Source organism: Leptinotarsa decemlineata, unplaced genomic scaffold (genome assembly GCF_025532065.1).
Source record: "Leptinotarsa decemlineata unplaced genomic scaffold, Ldec_3_MD MMD2_tig00026282_RagTag_RagTag, whole genome shotgun sequence".
NCBI classification, from domain to species: Eukaryota; Metazoa; Arthropoda; class Insecta; order Coleoptera; family Chrysomelidae; genus Leptinotarsa; species Leptinotarsa decemlineata.
The window spans coordinates 7952885-7972706 of NW_027412668.1; the positions used below are offsets into that span (position 1 = coordinate 7952885).

The following is a 19822-nucleotide window of genomic DNA, read 5'->3' on the forward strand; positions in this document are numbered from 1 at the left end:
GAAAAACGTTCATTGAAAATCCTTTCGGTCTCGTGAAAGTTACGCGTCGCACCGTAATAAAAATCGCTTCAATTTTTCCTTCCAATGGAAGAGAATTGGCCATCTTAGAGATTGTTGACGTGGTACCTTTCTACTAGTAAAACCGAAAACTAAATGATGTTCTAACTGAACAATGATCTTCATTGTCGTACTCGACATTTTTTGTCGTTCTTATAAACAAAAAATAACTTAACAATCCTTATCGGGTTGTTGGAATTGTCATATGGCAGATAAAAAGAAATATTTCTAGAAATATCGATATTAATGTTTCTTCAGGAAATGTCTTCAGGAAATTATTAATTGTTCCGCCATTTTGTAGTAGGTGAAGAAATTAGCTTCATATTCTAGGGTTGTGAAGTATTCATCAGGAGCTTCAAAATGATGTGTAACAAGACCCCCCTTTCCATTTAATAATTTTCCCAGATGACGCCCAGTCGCCATCTTGCATCCATCCATGCATTAATTTCATTATCCCAAATTTCAGTATTTTGAGTCGACCTGGGGCATTAAAGAAATGCACTATCATCAAAAAAAGATTTAAAATCAACAGTGTGACTACCGAATGATTTATGTCCAAACTCTAACAAATTATTAGCGAGTTTTTTATCTGACTACGCCACTGAATTCAAGTAATTTTGAAATGGTTGATGTAAAAATTTTGTCGAATTGCGTTCGTCATTTGAATAGTTATACGGGAATAAAATTGGAAAAATCTGCCATTAAATTGTCCCACCAATTCAATTTTTGAAATTTCTTTTAAATTCTACAGAGGCGCAGGAGGTTCACATTTTTTATTATTTGTTTGAAATTAAATATTCCCTAAAATTTTATGATGAAATGATTTACGATATCTACTTTGATTTTCGAGTGTGTTTAATAGAACGAAAACACGTCAATTTGCTTATCAATTCTGGGAATTTTGCAATTTCATCTCCATTGATAATATGGAAATGGTTACAATAAAAATTGTCAAACTTGTTCAATTGATTTTGTAAAAATTCCTATTGAATAGGACAAGGAAAAATAATTTCTGTTCTTTTATGTGTGTTATTTTTTCTTATCCTTCATTCAAAATGTTATGGAGAGAAATATTTTATTCATCCAAGCGAAAGCCATGTTTTTTAGTAGATGCTAGTAGTTGGTTGACCAATGAAGTGGATCAAAATGCATTTCATAGAAATTGAAAGATGTATAATTATCTACGATGCAACATGCAAGTAAGTACATTTGTATCTATCATTTTGCTGAATGTTGGGGTTTTGAGTACCAGCGTAATTTTTTATACAAATCCGTTTCATAATCTATTCGGTAAAATTTTTGTTCCCGATTCGACTACTGAAACTTACCAGGGTAGTCTCAGAAGTACCCGGCCTGACCTAGAGATGGCGTTAGAGTGAAAAATACCACTGTATTAGAAAGTACACAATCTATGAAGCTATGTTTCAAGTTTGAAGACGCTGCGTTGTTTAGTATTCTTTTGGCAGCCATCAATAACGAACATTTTCGGTGAATTGGTGAAAATGGAGAAAATTGGTCATCGTAATATGGTACAAAACTTAATTTGAAAGGACTCAGCCCAACCAATATAAAAGCTGAAGTGGATTCTACTCTGGGTGAGTCTGCTCCTTCGTTTACAACAGTAAAATATTGGGTAGAAGAGTTCAAACGAGGTCGTACGAGCTGCCAAGACGAGCAACGAAGTGGTTGACCAAAAAGGTGACGACTTCAGAAACTATGAAGACAATCCAGAAAGCGGTACTAAATGATCGTCGATTGAAAGTGCGCGAGCTAGCAGACTTGGTAGATATTGTAACGAATTAAAGAATCAACTGTCTTAAACAAATTACTTTTAACAATTTTTTACTATCACAACTAATTTATATTCAACACTTAGCAACTAACGCTTAATTTATCTTCACTATTTGAATTTTTTATTTGAACGCATGATTCGCTTTCTGAATACAGGCTGCCATTTCGTGACGCTGCACTGTGAAGTTCTATGGAAGTAACACTCCACAGTCTTCATGCTCGATCGTGGAAGATTGTTGCCGCACACCAAAATCTTGATGCCGCTGGATCTGAAGATCGTTTCCAACATGCTTCTCACAATTCTCCAGTCCAGCCTGTTGAGCCCAGAGGCTAGTTTCGGGATTGCTAAGTCTACGAGATTCTGGTCGAGCATCGTGTCCTTCAGTCTGGTAAGACTCCTCCAGACATCTTCGTAGGATGGTTTGTCTCGAGAATGCTTTTTGGTCACCAAGTAGAAAATTTTTCTCTGACTCTTCTTCGACAGTAGCACTCCTCCGACTTCAGGATTCTGTTCTCGTAATGTTTGGAGCTGACCGAATTTCTTGTTGAATACCACTGCGATACCCTTGGACATTTGGAGATCCTCTGCCACGCAGTGAGCTAGTGCGTAATCAACTGGAACCTTGAAAAGGTCTCGTGACTCTTCATGAGTTACCCCATGTACGACCTTCTGTCCGTTCGAGTCTAAGGACAAGAATTTCTGGAACGTCATTTCATCCTCTGGTGGTCTGAGGGCGCGAACTTGGTCGTGACTTCCAGCATAAGGAGCCAATCTATTAGAATGGACGACCCTAGGCTTTCCTCGAGGTTGCTTATGGATTCGGTAGACGAGGTCATTATTCTTTTTTATGATTTTGTACGGACCCTCCCACGATTTCTGCAACTTCGGTGATGAACCACGGCGTCGCTTAGGATTGTACAGCCAAACTAGGTCACCGGTTTCGAATCCTCCAGCATTCGTCTTGATGTCATAGGCCTTCTTCATCCCACTTCTGACACCATTTGTAACGAATTAAAGAATTAACTGTCTTAAACAAATTTATTTTTAACAATATTTCACTATCACAAGTAATTTATATTCAACACTAAGCAACTAACGCTTAATTTATCTTCACTGTTCGAATTCTTTATTTAAACGCAAGATTCGCTTTATGAATACAGACTGCCATCTCGGGACGGGAAGCCGGCTTTTATATCGGCAACGATCACTCCAGATCTCTATAGTCGTTTAGGCACTCATCTATACTTTTCGCTGCGATTCGCGGTGAGTCATGTGTTTGCTAGCTGAGATATCGGTCAGGCCGCGTTTGCCCATACTCGAGCAAAACATTGTTTCAATTGAGTATTTAGCGAAGTTTCTCAGCAACAGAGCAGAATTTTTCCGTCGTTTCATAACCATGGATGAAACATGGCTCCATCACTCTACACCCTAGACAAAAGCACAATCAAAACAGTGGAGTCAAAAAAGAAAACCGGCTCCAAAGAAGTCGAAGACCATTTCATCTACAGGCAAGGTTGAGGTATCAGTTTTTTGGGATGCGCGTGGGATAATTTTCATTGACTATCTTAAAAAAAGGTAAGACTATCAACTGAGAGTATTATTCGAACTTTTTGCAGCGCATTTGGCTAAGAAAAAACTGTTGTTTCATCAAGACAATCCACCGGCTCACAAATCCATTATTGCAGTGACCAAAATTAACGAATCAAAGTTTGAATTGCTACCTCATGCACCCTATTCGCCAGATTTAGCCCTCTCGGATAATTTTTTGTTCCCAAACTCAAAAAAATGGTTCAGTGGTCAAAGATTTTCGAACGATGAAGAAGTGATATCGGCAGTTAATGGCTATTTTGAGGAGCAACACAGTTCTTATAAAAACGGTATCGAACTTATTGAACGTCGATGGAAAATTGTATAGAGCTGCAAGGAAATCAGTATCTTGTGTTTGTTTCAATAAGCTGGATCCAAGACAAGGAAAACCAGAACGGGAAAATCGGAAACTGTTAGAGAAACAAACTTTGTCAAGTCAGAAAAAAAGTTGCCCATTTCAGAGCTTAAGCAATTCAAATTTTTCTTTTCACATCGATCGTTAAGATAGATTAAAAAAACAAGTTACTGTATAGCGAAACAAGTGTCGCTGTTTTGTGAACCTTTCATAGTGAAAATCTCAAACCGAACTCAGTGCGTTGAAATAGAAAACAAAATATCAAATAGCATAGTGGTTCACCAAGGGGTTATACAAGGTAGTGTATTGGGACCACTTTTATATACATTGTATATTTCCAATTTTCATAATCATCTGACATATTGCAATTACCACACGTTTGCTGATGACACACAAATTTATTGTGCATTTAAATTGGAAAATATGAGGGAAGTTAATATAAAAATCAATCGTGATTTAGAAATCCTCCTTAATCTTTTTAATGATCATCTGTTATCTATAAATTGAAATATATCTTCTGCTGTATTATTTAGTTGCGATACTCATAAAACATGAAGCTTCGAGTGAAATGCAGATAATCTTAGGGGTTCATATACTGACTTTCAGAGACAGCTGCAAAAATCTAGGTTCACTCATAGATTCTAAACAACGTTTTAAAACGCATGTTACCGAAACATTCGAAAGGCCTACGCATCGTTGAAGTTGGTATATCAGCAGAGAATATATTTTAGTTTGGATGTGCGGAAAATGTTGAGCGATACTATGATATTGACCCATTTCAATCACTGTGACATTGTGTATAGTTCATGTATGGATTGTAGTGACATACGTCGATTACAAAAAGTTCAAAATTGTTGTCTTCGAATGATGTATCACATTAGGAGGAGAGAAAGAATTTCCCATAAGCTGAAGAACGCGGGATAGTTGAGTTAATATAACAGACGTAAATTACACGCTCTCTCTTCTTACTATAAAACAGTAAACTTCAAAAATTCATAATATTTATATAAAAAAGTTATACATAGGACAGATGTGTGGTCAATCTTCGGAGAAAAAACATGATCCATATTCTTGCACACAATAAAGAAATGTATAAAAGGTTATTTACCTAAAAGATATCTCCTCACGGCAATTTCCTGGATGTTCCCAAGTTCTCTACATCAATTCACACTTTCAAAAAAAATGTCAAAGAACATTTATTTGAGAAGCAATGAAACACGATTTTTTTTAGAATATTTCCTTAATTATATTTGAGTTCTATTTATATTCTGGTGTAACTATAGCTAGAATGTCTATTTATTTATGTTGTGGTTTGTGTGGAACAATTGGTTTTAAGACTTAGCATAATCCATTTCATGTTATGGTAAATAATAAATCATCATTATTATTATTAAACTGTACCTATTAGTAAGTTTTGATATGGATTTTCATCGAGTATCGACCATTTACATTCAAAATCACTCACCTTCAAAAACACCTTCTTGCTGAAAGTGACCCTTCGCTGGTTGGATATTTTCAGAGGAGGACTCTCGTAGAAATCCTCGTCTTCGATGCCATAGTCGAAGGAATTATCGAATGACTCCAACTCCATCTGTAAAATAAAATTGCTCACTACATGTTCATTACATAACTCAAACAGAATAAGGGACCGATTTTATAATGACTTTGCGATCGTCACTGGATTGGATAGGGAGATATTCGAGAACCTTTGCCGTAAGATGGCGATGCAAAATTCAAGGGAACGAAAGGTAATATCAAAATGCCATTCAATATTGAAATTTCTTACTCATTTCATGAAATATTGTTGGAAAATAATTCTAGACAAATAGTTGAAGGAGGTAGGTAGGTGTGAGGTAGGTTATTTAAAGAAAAGAAAAGTGTTGGTGCCTACAAAGGTCTCATTGAAATCCTCTCAAGAAATTGACTGTGAGATTTCTAACGAAGTGGATGAATAATGTTGCGTGTGCTGTTGTGAAGCAAGATAGTATGATTTCTGCAAACACGTTTCAACTTTATTATACATTAATTGGTGAGAAGTACGTTATTGCTTCTCTCTAGACAGGCGTATTCACCAACTACGATATCGGAGTCACCAAGCAGAATAACAACCGGAGCACATCCTCAATTTACATTTTTTCAATAATTGTATATATGCATGCCGTAAATCTAAGCTTTCGTATTTACATTACAGAAGCCAATTTCTCTTGTGTAACAACGACTATATTAATATTGGCGACTATGGTTAAGGCGTTATCAATGTTTTCCCTGCGTTTATCTTCGAATTATGAAACGAAGATGTCGCCTACTTAGTTTGACGGTCGAAGTAACCGCTGAAGTGAATGCTCAATCATTTATCGGGATCTGAAATGAGAATGCCCATTTTAAAGAAGTTACTTGACCTTCATTCGTTATTCCAGGTCGAATCCAATATCACCGATTACAATTTTCACCAGAGACACTTTACAAATAGATGGACCACCCTGTAGAAATATATGCCAAAACACTAGAATGTGCCTCGGTATGTATACGTTTAACCTAAATTAATTGGAACATTACACGTCGAAATTTTCTCCCGTAAATCAAACTCCCACACTATGGCTGATCACTTTTCCAAGATAACCGCGATGAAAATAATCGTATCCAATTAAGCTGAATAAACACAGGAACTGATTAATAAAGACATTCAAACTCGTGAACATTTATTCATTACATAATTTCGCCAGAGCAATTTTTATACTTTGAATTTTTTGGTCCGACGGTAGTCGGTGTAACGGTTGGGCTAAAGAACTCGTTAGGCTAACATAGAAAAAAAGTTTCTCAATAAAATTCAATTTTTTAATTCAATATAAGTAGTTGCTTTCAAGAGCGACACAACGATTTTTCGAAAAACGAGCATTTTCGTGAGGTTTGAGAACAGAAAGAAGTCGCTGGATGCCAGATCTGGAGAATATGGTGGATGCAAAAACAATTCGAAACCCAATGAACCTTTTTTCTGAAGTACGAAAAATCACTCACTAGCAGCGCTAGTAGTTCGGTAGGGACAAACACTGCCTAATCCTCATATAAACATATGGTAAAGTACAATTGAAAAAGAATGTTTTCAACAGAAGCAAAACTAAAAATTGCAACTGAAAAGGATGACAATGTTGTAACATTAAAACGTTGGCTTGCATGCCTTAATTTAAAAGTAACTGGAAAAAAGTGAATTAATAGACAGGTTAGTATAGAGACTCTAGTAAAAGAGTAGCGGTAGATTCAAACTGTAATAAAAGAAATTTAAAATAATTATGAATGTCAGATTTATTTCCGAGTGAAATTTAAATCAAATATAGATGGTAATGAAATAAATTTAATTAAATATAATAAATGAATATGATTTAATAAATGATTAAGGTTTCTCATTCTAATCAATGGTAATTATCTATGAAAAATTTAGTATTCATTTCATGTTTAGAGCATACATATGAATATTTATTTATTTTTTGCACTGTTAAATCCACTCCCCTCGAAGCATGTATCCATTTCTTACATAAAACCTCATTATTATGAGGTTTTATAAATGGTATAAAAAACACGTTTTCTTCCGGATATCGATAATCCGACGTACAATTCGCGTGTTGGCATTATACTAACATAAAATATTTTTTTATATCAGATTTATATTTTTAAATAATAAATTAATATTACGTAAATAACACTGTTTTACATGTGAATCGTTTATGTTTGTCCCTACTACTCGTGACACGGCAACATAAAGTTTTTACATTTTTTTTTAATCAAAAAAATAATGTTCTCATATCAGAGGCTATCATGTTAACAATTCGAGGTGCTAAATAAAGACAAGTGACAATTCTGACCTATAGATTAATAAGACGTTCTGATAATGAGGGTTTTCTTCCCTAGAATTGGATATACATGTGATTGTGGTTCAAATTATGACTATTTTTAAAGTAATGATGAGAAATTTTGTTAAAGAATAATCGTTCCAGGTGTAATATATTTTCAATTCATTATAGAGAAGATTGTTTGAGTATTAGATGCTTTTTTGTATCACCCCGAGTTCATCCGAATTCAAAAAAAATATAACCTCAGCAACAATATTCATAATATCTAATTAAGCTTCTAAAAGGCACTTGGGTGATATTTTAGCTCGTAAAAGTAACGTTATACGTATGTGAACGGCCGTCCACTATCTCCTTTTAGAAATTTGTAACCCAATCGGGTAAAATATGAGTTGTGCTGGTGGCACCAGAGACCAAAGCTCGAACAACAGGTGGTCTGCACACTGTTGAAAAAGATTTCACTCGGCAGCCCTTGTCTTTTCTGGCGGGTGTTCTGCCGGTCCCAGGATGTTGCCGAATCGATATTTTTCAACCGGTTCCACATACGTGTAGTTCTATAAATTGACTATAGTTCGTTCATAGAATATAATGTGACGTGTATACACCAATTGCCTGCCGTCTATTTCCTGATTTTATATTATTGTATTAATAATAATAATAATAATAATATTATTATTTATTTGCCAAAAACAACTACAGTAACCAATGTCAATATTACAAATAAAGAGTTAGCCACATAAAGCATTGCTTTGTATCGTTGTTAAGAGAAAAGAGAAAAAAGGGAAGAGGATTAGAAAAGAATGAAAGTTACCACTTAATATACAACAATGATATATACTAACGGTCTTCAGTTAATAACAATGCATATCAGTCGTTTACTGATAAAAACTAACAATGTTCATGTACCGAGAATTATAGAAAGGGCTTTAAAAAAATCTCAGATTTGAACATAAACCGGCTTCTATCATTCAGCAGTACTCCCCAATTGTGATATGTTTGATGATCATTCGATGAGTCATAGTTAGGCTTATTAATAAAATGTAGTTGCAGATAAAAAAACCGTGAAGGAAAAAAGAAAAGAAAGGATGAAGAAGGTCTACGAACTAGAGTTGATTCAAACAATTCAAAGTAGCTTCTTAGAAAAACACATTTTTTTGTCTCTTTTTTCCCCTCCTCGTTCTTTCTTCTTCATTTTTGTATCGATGAATCGGTGTAAGTTTTCTCGAGGTATTCTAGATTACATGAATGGACTGACCCGTTACTTGATGATAATAATCACATAATTTTTACAAACATTTTTATTTTTAGACGCGTTTTGTTAACACCGTATGCTTCTTCCGTAGATTTAAAAGTGTACAATGCAAATTTTCTAAAAAGTTCTACCAAAGACCCTACAGTGTTAACAAAACGCGTCTTCGAGTAGAAATAAAAGTATTTGTGAAAATTTGGTAATTATCGTAGATAGTACTACATTTTTCTTAGTTACCAGTTTCGCACAGTATAAAAACTCTAAAATCCAGACCAATCAACTACAAAATGCTAACTTCTAAAATAACTGACTAGAATAACAGAGCTGGCATAAATAATACAGACGCTAATATTTTGAATAAAGCATCGAAAAACCAATTTCCTCAGTTGTTCTACATTTCAGTAAATGCTTATAAGGAATAGAAAACTAACTATTTAGCTGGTTGATACCCCCCACATATTTTGATTTTCTTCTGCCAGACGTTTGCTAAAGTTTCTTGCATATACTTCTTGTTATCTAACTCGAGGAATTCGTATATTGACAAATAGCCTTAATAACTACTGTAATCTTTTATCATCTAATTAGAAATTGAAATTTTCAATATCTTACTTTGTTTACCTGCTGAATTTCTTTTTCATCTAGTGTCATTTCTAAATACTTTGGTTAATTTTAGTTCATTGTAGTATTGTTTTACCACCAAATAGGCGTTTGTTAGCTTCATAAATAATATCCAAATGTGACGTTAGGCTAAGTCAACAGAATAGTAAATGATGTAGAAAAAAAAGCATCCCGTATTGAGCCCTGATCAAATATTCAGTTCAAAATTTTCAAGGATTGAATGTTCACGAATCGTGTTTATAGTCGTGTCGTGAATGAAAATTGTCAGCAAAGAACCACAAAAAAGGCAAGAAACTGAAATAATTCAAATATATTTTTTACAAGTATTTCGACAAACTGTAGAAATGGGTCGTACCTGGTTATCATGGCTGAGGCGAGAGGTTTAAGGCAGAAAAATTTACCTGAATTTGGTGAACATCCCGTATGTGTGTACGCTGTCTGTTAAAAAAATAAGGTGAATTTTCCTAATGAAGAAATGAGAAATGAAACTTTCTATGTTTCTTACCACTTTTATTTGTTAATAACGTTACTGCAGTTTCGTCCTACACGGACATTTTCAAATTTATACAATATTTTATACGATAACTTTATTGAACAATATTTAATTTATACAATATTTTATTGTATAAGTTTATTGTATAAGTTTGAAAATGTCCGTATAGGCCTAAACTGCAGTACCGTTAGTTACAAATAAAAGTGGTAAAAAAACATAGAAAGTTTCATTTCTCTTTTCTTCATTATGATTTCCTACCACGTAGTAACGGCTACATCCATCAATTTATTGAATTTTCATACTTAAATTTATATTTTGTCCCCTTCAAAGTAGTCACCCTCATATAAAATACACTTTTGCTAGCGTTTTTTTTTCAATTCTCCGATCTGATATGCACGTTTTGGTATGTTCTTGATCTCTCTCGGCGATTAGGTTTCTATCTACTCAGTCATTACAAAGCGCCGTCCTTTCATGGGGCTTCTCAATCTTGGGAAAAGGAAAAAGTTGCAGGGAATCAAATCTGGCAAATACGGTGGCTAAAGCATGATTACGGTGTTGTTTCTGGCCAAAAAATTACGAACAAGCAATGATGAGTGAGCAGATATATTATCGTGGTGCAAAAGCCATAAATTGTTTTTCCACGATACCGAACGTTTTCTTCCTATTGCTTCTCGCAAGCGACGCATAACTTCAAGATAATATTCCTTATTAGCCGTAAGACTATGTGGCAAGAACTTCTGGTGCACTACGCCACGGTAATCGAAGAAAACAGTGGACAAAACCTTGACATTTGATCAAACTGGGCGCGCTTTTTTTGGTCTTGGCCCTCCTGGTTTCTTCCATTGGGACGATTGGACTTTGGTTCCGATGTCATAATATACCTATGATTCGACACCAATTATGACCCTTTTGAGCAAATCTGGATCACCATTGACGTCATTCAACAATTCCCGAGCGATGATCATGCAATTTTGGAACAAATTTCGCTGCCACATGCTTCACGCCCGAAATTTCCGAAAAAAATTGCATGGCATGAGCCAACTGATAGGCCGACATCCTCAGCAACTTCTCTAATAGTGATTCGAAGATTCTCCATAACAACTTCCTTGTTTATCAACATTTTCATCGGTTGTTAATGTGTTGGGACGTCCAGGGCGAGCGCCGTCATTCACATCTTCTCGACCTTCTGTGAAAAGCTTGTGCCACTTGTAAAAATTTTTCTGACTCAGAGTACAATCACCGTATGCCACTGACAACATTTCAAGTGTTTTTGAGCACGTAATTCCATTTTTTACACAGAACTCGATGCATCGCGGAACACGCAAAATACTTCTAATTGTTATGCCTCTTACCAACAAACTAAACAAGCTAAACAGCTGAAGCTATGAACATATATTCGAGACGGGTGTACAAACATAAAAAAAAATTGAAAAATCGCTATTCGAATGTATACGTAGCCCGCGAAATTTGAACATTCACCTTATATTTTAACAGACCACGTACATTTAGCATTTAAAACGTCCAATATGACATCTGGACAAAAACATAACAATCTGCACTGATAGTAGACAAGTCCTATCAGCCCTGAACAGACAACGTGTTACCTCAGGGTTAGTACTAGAATGCCACCAAGATTTAGCCAAAGCCTCGGTAGATAATAACATTATCCTGAGGTGGGTTAAAGGGCATGACAGGAGTAAAGGTAATCGCATTGCCGACCCTTTAGCCAAGGAAGCGGTTGGACTAAGCATTTTAGGACCCAGTGACACCTACAGCCTGATGACTTCGACAATTACGGAACTAGCCAGAAATCACACCCATGCTCAATCCCTTAAGAGATGGGATGGAATTAAAGGATGCAATCTTGCCAGGATCACCTTGGGCGACCCTGGGAAGCTGGCGCCGAAGAAATATCTGGCAATGACCAGGAAAAAGCTACGCTTAACAGTAGGATTTCTGACTGGCCACTGTCAACTAAGGAAACACCTCCATAATATGGGGCTAGTGGACACACATCTATGTAGGATGTGTGAACAGGAAGATGAGACTGTCAGGCATGTCCTATGCGAGTGCCCGGAGTTATCGTCAATAAGAGAGTGTGTGTTCGGCGAATCTTGGCCTACACCTGCCGATATAAAGGAGATGTCTCTCGGTGACCTGGATACCTTCCTGGATGACCGATGACCTAGGAGGACAACTCCTCGGGTGCTGTGGGCTTACACTCACCCTCCCTACTCTACAGATACAGATACATCTGGACATTTTATTCTTTTGATGCCTTTCAAAATATATTAATATATTTCCAATCGATACGTTTTTTTTTATAATTATAGGTTCTGAGAACGGAAACGGACTACATTCCGTAACATCGAAAACAAAACGTCTGAAGAAAACTAAGTATATGAAAAAATTCTAATAATACATCTTATTTTATAGAATAAATCAATAAATACAACAAGGTACTGATAATTAGATTATTCAGATGTTTATGCGTTTATGCTCACCATTTATTTTACTACTCTTCAAGAAGAAATAACCCAAAGTTATCCAAAACTAACATCCTAAAAGAAAACAAATTTCAAGAGGGTTCTGCAAGATTAGAAGTGAACAACTGGCAACGCTGTAAAGTACCCCTATAATGACTGACTGCCCCTCAGGCACGGAATAGATTTCAAGATTTGCGGCTTTTATGAGAATACACACCCTGGAAATTTCTTATAAATGAGTCATTTACACTAACTCGAAATATATTCAGCAAAGGACAAACTTTCATAGTTTCGATGAGGACGCTTTGCATCTACTATTTTTTTGTTAAGGTGGAATTCTGATTCTTTGTACATCGCTCGACAAGAGTTTTATTACAATTTCAGCGGATGTTGTGAAATTTGAACTATCAGAGTAAATATGAGGAGCATCTTACGACTTGTCTGGAGCTTATGCAAGCTATGTTGGAACTGATTGTTAAATAGTGCGTTTCAGATTTACGTTAGCGATTAATAACTAATAATGAGCAGTTATTACTGAACGAAAAACCAGCAAGTCGAATATTGAATTTTATGATTATATGAGATATATTGATTAATGGATGCAAAGCACTTGATTCGACAGTATCTAATCAATAAATGACATTAATGACTATATCTGATTATGTTAATAATATATATATATATATATATATATATATATATATATATATATATATATATATATATATATATATATATATATATATATATATATATATAGGTTTTTGGTAAACCTATTTGCGGATTTTCACCTTCCACAATCTGATAAAATTAAAATTGAAATGGAGACATTTATAAAGTTGAGGAAAGGGTAAAAGTTACTTCACAAGTATTTTTCATTAAGCAAAGAGAAATGTACTATTCATCAGTAAATTGTATTTACTGGTTTTTTATGTGAAAAAAAGAGCTAAGAAATTGTATAGATAGTTATCTAAATGTTTCATAAGCCAAAATCTACCTCTGTCTTCGGAAGTGAAAAAAATCAAGTTGCACTTGCAGTTTTTTTTTCATCAAGTTGTTATATTTTCAAAATTTCTCGACAGATGCCAAAAAAGTTTTGAAATGTGATATCTGTCAATATCGATCATACATTCGATACAGTAAAAAGTGTTCTCAGATTAACGGAAAAACAGATTTTGAACAAATTTTTTTTAAACAGATTAGTCTGTTGCAATTTCGTTATTATCATTATTTTTCTTCAAGACGGGTAGCCAAGTACCTATGGAACATTTATTAAAACAACGAAATAAAAATTCCAGTGGCGCATTTGCTTTTTCAGCTGCAGGAAAACCCGAAAAAACATGCAGCACCACATCATCTGAAGATCTTGATTTACCAATGTCCTCTCTCTTATAAAACAAAATGTAGGGTGTCTCCAGAGGCATCGCCAGAACACTTCGTGACACGACTATCATCAAACTTAAACCAGTCCGTTTCGTCTTTGTACAAGAGGTAATAATGACCAAATTCAACGCCAGAACCATAGTGAACAATGACTGCATGAATATTATAATAGTGGACTGCTAGATTGAAATGTTCATCTATTTCGAACCTTCCAAAGAATTTCTTGCTTCCGTCAGTGTTATTATTAGATTGACTGGTGCCTCAGCTATAGTTGTTTCTTTATAACAGTCAGTTAGTTTCCCATACAATACAGTCGATCATCACCTGTTAAAAATTCCATTTTCAGATGATTTAACAATAAGCTTTGATTTTTAAGAACGAAACACAAGCACTACAGGAAAATCCTAAGGGCAGTGCTTGTGCGAAAGTAGCAATGTTTGACATACACGTCTGTGTCTTAGGATATACCGATACCGAAAACGAAACAGATATAATATCTTCCAGATACCTCGTGGGTTGGGCTACCTATCGGGCGCGTCCCCAGGTGGCGGTTAGGGGAAAGGGCAGGGGACTGGAGAACCTGTCCGGGACGTAAGGCCAATGTGGGCCTTACGTGTGCCGGACTCCTGGTCAGTGGCAGAAGTAAGTAGGGTGAGGGGAACTGAAACCCCCAAAAGCCTTTGCAAAACATGCCACCGTGGACCAGCCTACCCAAGCTAAGGTGTAAGGAATCGTGCCGACAGCTGAATGGCCGCAGGGTGATATGCGGTCACAAACGATCCCCTTGGGGAACAGAGCGAAACCTCATTGTAATCAGCCTACCTTTGGTAATGCTGGGCTCTGCCGGAGGTGACCAACTCTTCCCTTCCTACTCGTGGGAACACGCATGAATGAAACAACAGAAAAACAGAAACAACAAAAACGAAAACCAATCCCGATGCTGGACAGAAGTGCCCACCTCAATATAAGGCGGTGGCTGGGAATGAACAGAAGTGTCCACCCCAATCTACCGCTTGGAATGAAGCTGGACGTAGCAGATCGCCTCCAACAGCAAGATCACTTCCTGCGGCGGGCGCCAAGAGCTCTGCCTTGAATAAAGGCAACGAACCGGCTGCCCCTACAGGAAAGCTCCCTCACTTGTGCACCTTCACGGAGGGAATCCCAAGAAGGTTGAAGAAGCCGCGCAACGACGGTAATATCGCTGCACCTTCTAAAACCTTCGCGGGGGCCACCGTGAGACACCTCAAGATTGCCAAAGAGAGTGTGTGTTCGGCAAGTCTTGGCCTACACCTGCCGATATAAAGGAGATGTCTCCCAGAGATCTCTCCACCTTCCTGGAAAGGACAGCATGGACGATGAGCTAGGAGGACAACTGCTCGGGAGGATGTACAATGGGTCACATGTGGCCTACGTACTATGAGCCTACACTCACCCTCCCTACTCTACAGATCAGATTTTTCAGACACATTTGTTGAGAAAAAAACTGGGAAAATACAAAAACAGGTCGATTTTACTCCAAAAGGGGCATCGCTCCATCATAACCTCAACTGTCATACTTCCTCCCCCGCTCCTTGCTGAACATTGCCCTTAGAATTTGACACATCATCAAAAGAAAACTATATAAGGAATCAATCCATTCCCGTGCTAGGAATCGCACGTTGAGTGATAAAACCCTGTTGACCCTTTGCTCGCGCAAGTTTCGACTTCTGAGTAATGTCGTTCCTTGAAGGAGGGGGGCGACAGCTGGTTACCGAAAAAACAGATTTTAACATATTGTTTTTTTTAACTATGTAACATTTCATTTTGTCCTCCTCTTGCGGGAAAAATATCTGTTCTGTATTTCAAATTATGATTGACTTTGAAACCTTTTCTCCTACAAATGTAAAACATCATAGTCGTGGTTGAACTCTTGTCCTGTCGAGAAAAAGGTTTACAAATGTGAGATTGGTCTTCACATTCACGAAACTACGTCTATGTTATTTTATTCATTTGGGAAAAGCCTTCCCAGTTTGACCAATATGAAGTTTTGTGCAATAACCATATAGTTATATACTCTTATATACTCATATACTCCTGATTTATGCGACACTGAAGTTTTGTCTAATAGTCTGAATGACTTTAAGAGAAAAACGTTGAAAATCGATTTTGCCATTTTTTCTCAAGAAAAATGTCTTCGAGATATTCGATCTATTTTGTTTTTGGTGCCGCACACTGTATTCTGGGCTCCAAATAATTGAAACATTTTCCAGATTAGATCTAATAAAACTGTATACAACGTCATCAGTGCTACAATATATAATAATGAAACACCAAATACGTGTTTGCTGATGATACACTTTTTAATATTATCATTCAGATTGAATTTCACTAGTTCGGACTTCCATTGTCTATTATATGAAATGATTTGAAATCCCTGAAACAAGTAAAAAAGAATAATTAAAAAAAGAATAGTTGAAAATAACAATTATATTAAGCAACAATAAACCTGAAATGAAATGATAGTAAAATAACCTACAAGTAAAAATATAATAATTGAATAAATAAAAATTAAAGGAATGCAAAAAGAAAATAATAAAAAAATAAAAAAGTGTAGAGATTCCAAGTCACGTTAGTTCACGACGTTTCGATTTTTGGTATCTACAATCGTCTTCGGGTGATGACTGGACTGATTCCTCCGAGAGATGACTATTTTATAGGTCGTTGAAATACTTTCACTTTCTCTACTTTCCATTTTCCGCTTCACTGATTCCGTGAGAGATGACCAATTTGGCGGGAGTTGGTCATTTCTCGTTTGATGATGGGTTTCCATATGTTTCGTATATCTACGCTGGCCTGGCTGAATACGTTGTTGGACAACATGTATGCGGCTTCCTTAAATTTTCTCCTGAACCAATGTTCCTCTCTGTGCAAGATCTCAGCTTGGGACCACTCGATGTTGTGTTGATGGGTCCAAACATGGTCTGCTATTCCTGATTTGCTGGTTTCTCCTCGCTGTGTGTGCTTCTTGTGCTCGGCAATGCGAATATTCAATGGCCTCTTAGTTTCACCAATATAGGATTTTCCGCACTCACAGGGTATCCGGTAAATGCAATTCTTGGAATCGCAGTCCGCGTTTGGGGGCCTGGTTTTCGTGAGGCTGCTACGGATAGTGTTACCGGATCTAAAACAGTACAACATTAGAACCTGTTTTAGATCCGGTAACACTATCCGTAGCAGCCTCACGAAAACCAGGCCCCCAAACGCGGACTGCGATTCCAAGAATTGCATTTACCGGATACCCTGTGAGTGCGGAAAATCCTATATTGGTGAAACTAAGAGGCCATTGAATATTCGCATTGCCGAGCACAAGAAGCACACACAGCGAGGAGAAACCAGCAAATCAGGAATAGCAGACCATGTTTGGACCCATCAACACAACATCGAGTGGTCCCAAGCTGAGATCTTGCACAGAGAGGAACATTGGTTCAGGAGAAAATTTAAGGAAGCCGCATACATGTTGTCCAACAACGTATTCAGCCAGGCCAGCGTAGATATACGAAACATATGGAAACCCATCATCAAACGAGAAATGACCAACTCCCGCCAAATTGGTCATCTCTCACGGAATCAGTGAAGCGGAAAATGGAAAGTAGAGAAAGTGAAAGTATTTCAACGACCTATAAAATAGTCATCTCTCGGAGGAATCAGTCCAGTCATCACCCGAAGACGATTGTAGATACCAACAATCGAAACGTCGTGAACTAACGTGACTTGGAATCTCTACACTTTTTTATTTTTTTTTTTATTATTTTCTTTTTGCATTCCTTTAATTTTTATTTATTCAATTATTATATTTTTACTTGTAGGTTATTTTACTATCATTTCATTTCAGGTTTATTGTTGCTTAATATAATTGTTATTTTCAACTATTCTTTTTTTAATTATTCTTTTTTACTTGTTTCAGGGATTTCAAATCATTTCATATAATAGACAATGGAAGTCCGAACTAGTGAAATTCATCACGAAACATTGTCAATCACCTTCAAACAAACATCATTCAGATTAATAAAAGTCGAAATTTAAAATAAATTTCCAAATCTTTGAAATCGGTAATACTTTTTAATATTAAGTACATTGTTAATAATATGTATAAATATACGGCAATGTAATCATTGTTTCAAAACAAGTCATTTATCATTCATAGGACTTGCACAACAAGTATTGAATTAATCAATATACACATATACATAAAACTTTTCAAATTCACATTTTCAATAATAGCAAAGAACTTGAATAAGACATAAATAAAAGATAAAAGCACATAAATAACGGATAAAAAAATAAATGAAATTAAAGAAGACGCGAATACATTACAATATCATAAATAAAATCATAGTGGAGTGAAATAAAGAGCCGATCCTCCATTTTCCAGTTTCTGGAAAACGTTTTCATTTCATATTTGGTAATATTGAAGGACAAATAATTCCAAACAGTGTTTGAATCATGTTCAATCGAAGAGACAACCTTAAAAATTATGTATAGGGTCTTTCATTAAGCGCTTCCTTCATCTTTAAATTTAAATAAAAGTATAGGGAAATGAATATTTCGAAATAAATTTCGAAATATTAATCTCTCCCAACTACCTACACAGTAGGGCTACTTCCCCGGCTAAAACTACGCTGGATATTGAATTATATTCAGCGTGGTTTTAGCTGGGGAAGTAGTTGTTTTTCGACAGACGTTTACCATACCCTACTGTGTAGGTAGTTGGGAGAGATTAATATTTCGAAATTTATTTCGAAATATTAATTATGGCGACCGTAAAATGGACGAATCGGTGCCCGAACATCACCTATTTTGATAAACCATTTTTTTATTACTCGCGTGTGTTGTTGAATGGAAAAAATCCATTATGATAACCAAATCGGTAAGTCAACTAATAAAATGAAAGAAGCATGGTCTGCTATCAGTGGTATTACGGGAAAATAAATAAAAACAGTGGAAATATCACTTAGTCCTGATAAAAAACGTTAGTGGAAATATAGTGGTACCTTACGATCCCTTATTAAATCTTGAATATGTCAGAATTGAGGATAACCTAACTTTGTACGATACAAGTATCAGTGAATTAGTAGAAATTTTGAGGAAAATAAAGAATAAAAATGCAACTGGTTTGAATGTTACCTTTCAGGGAAGAATCAAATGGTAAGAACAACAGGACTTTCAGAAAAAAAAAGGAAATTTTGTTTGGTGTTCCACAAGGATCAGTTTTAAAACCAATCTTATTCTCATTATATGTCAATAACATTGCCAATTTGAGCATTTCTGGAAATTTCACTCTTTTCGCTGATGACACGACTATATTGTAGAACAACAAAAACTCAAATGATTTACCCAATGCAATATCTACTGATATGAAAAAAATCAAAGAGTGGTGTGATGCTAATTTGCTTTCTTTCAATATCACTAAAACAAGATGTGATCTTTATGACCTGTCATTTGGTGATAACTTAGTGATCAAGAACGAGAACCAATCTAAATTTCTAGGTATTCACAACATTCACAACAACTTAAAAGTAAAATTTGTTCTGGATGTTATGCAATGAGAGTAACTTCAATAAATTTGGGAATCAAAACTGCCAGAACGGTGTATTGTATTATGCCCTGTTTGAATCCCACCTACGTTATGGAATACCGTTTTGGGGAGTATGCAATTCATCAGCACTTCTGTCTGTATTAGTACTGCAGAAACGGACTATCAGGTATATGTGTAAGATTAAACCTCATGATTCGTGCAGACACAAATTCGATGAGCAAAAGATTTTAACAGTGATTGCTTTGTTCATTTTGGAATCGGTTTGCCTCATTTACAAAAATATCTCCCTATTTAAGGCTTCATGCCATTCTTATAGCACCCGTTCCACCGCGTTGAAATTGCCAATTCCTTTAACAAATTTGGTGAAGAATTCTATTTATTACAA

The 19822-nt window shown here is 35.9% G+C and overlaps 1 protein-coding gene across 1 annotated transcript in view; it reads right to left on the bottom strand.

Moving 5' to 3' along the window:
• pnt (ETS transcription factor pointed) overlaps positions 1 to 19822 on the bottom strand; it is a 325531-nt gene that overhangs the window by 300431 nt on the left and 5278 nt on the right. The window contains 1 exon segment of the mRNA XM_074179758.1: positions 5257 to 5382. Within this exon segment, the coding sequence (XP_074035859.1) occupies positions 5257 to 5382 (126 nt within the window).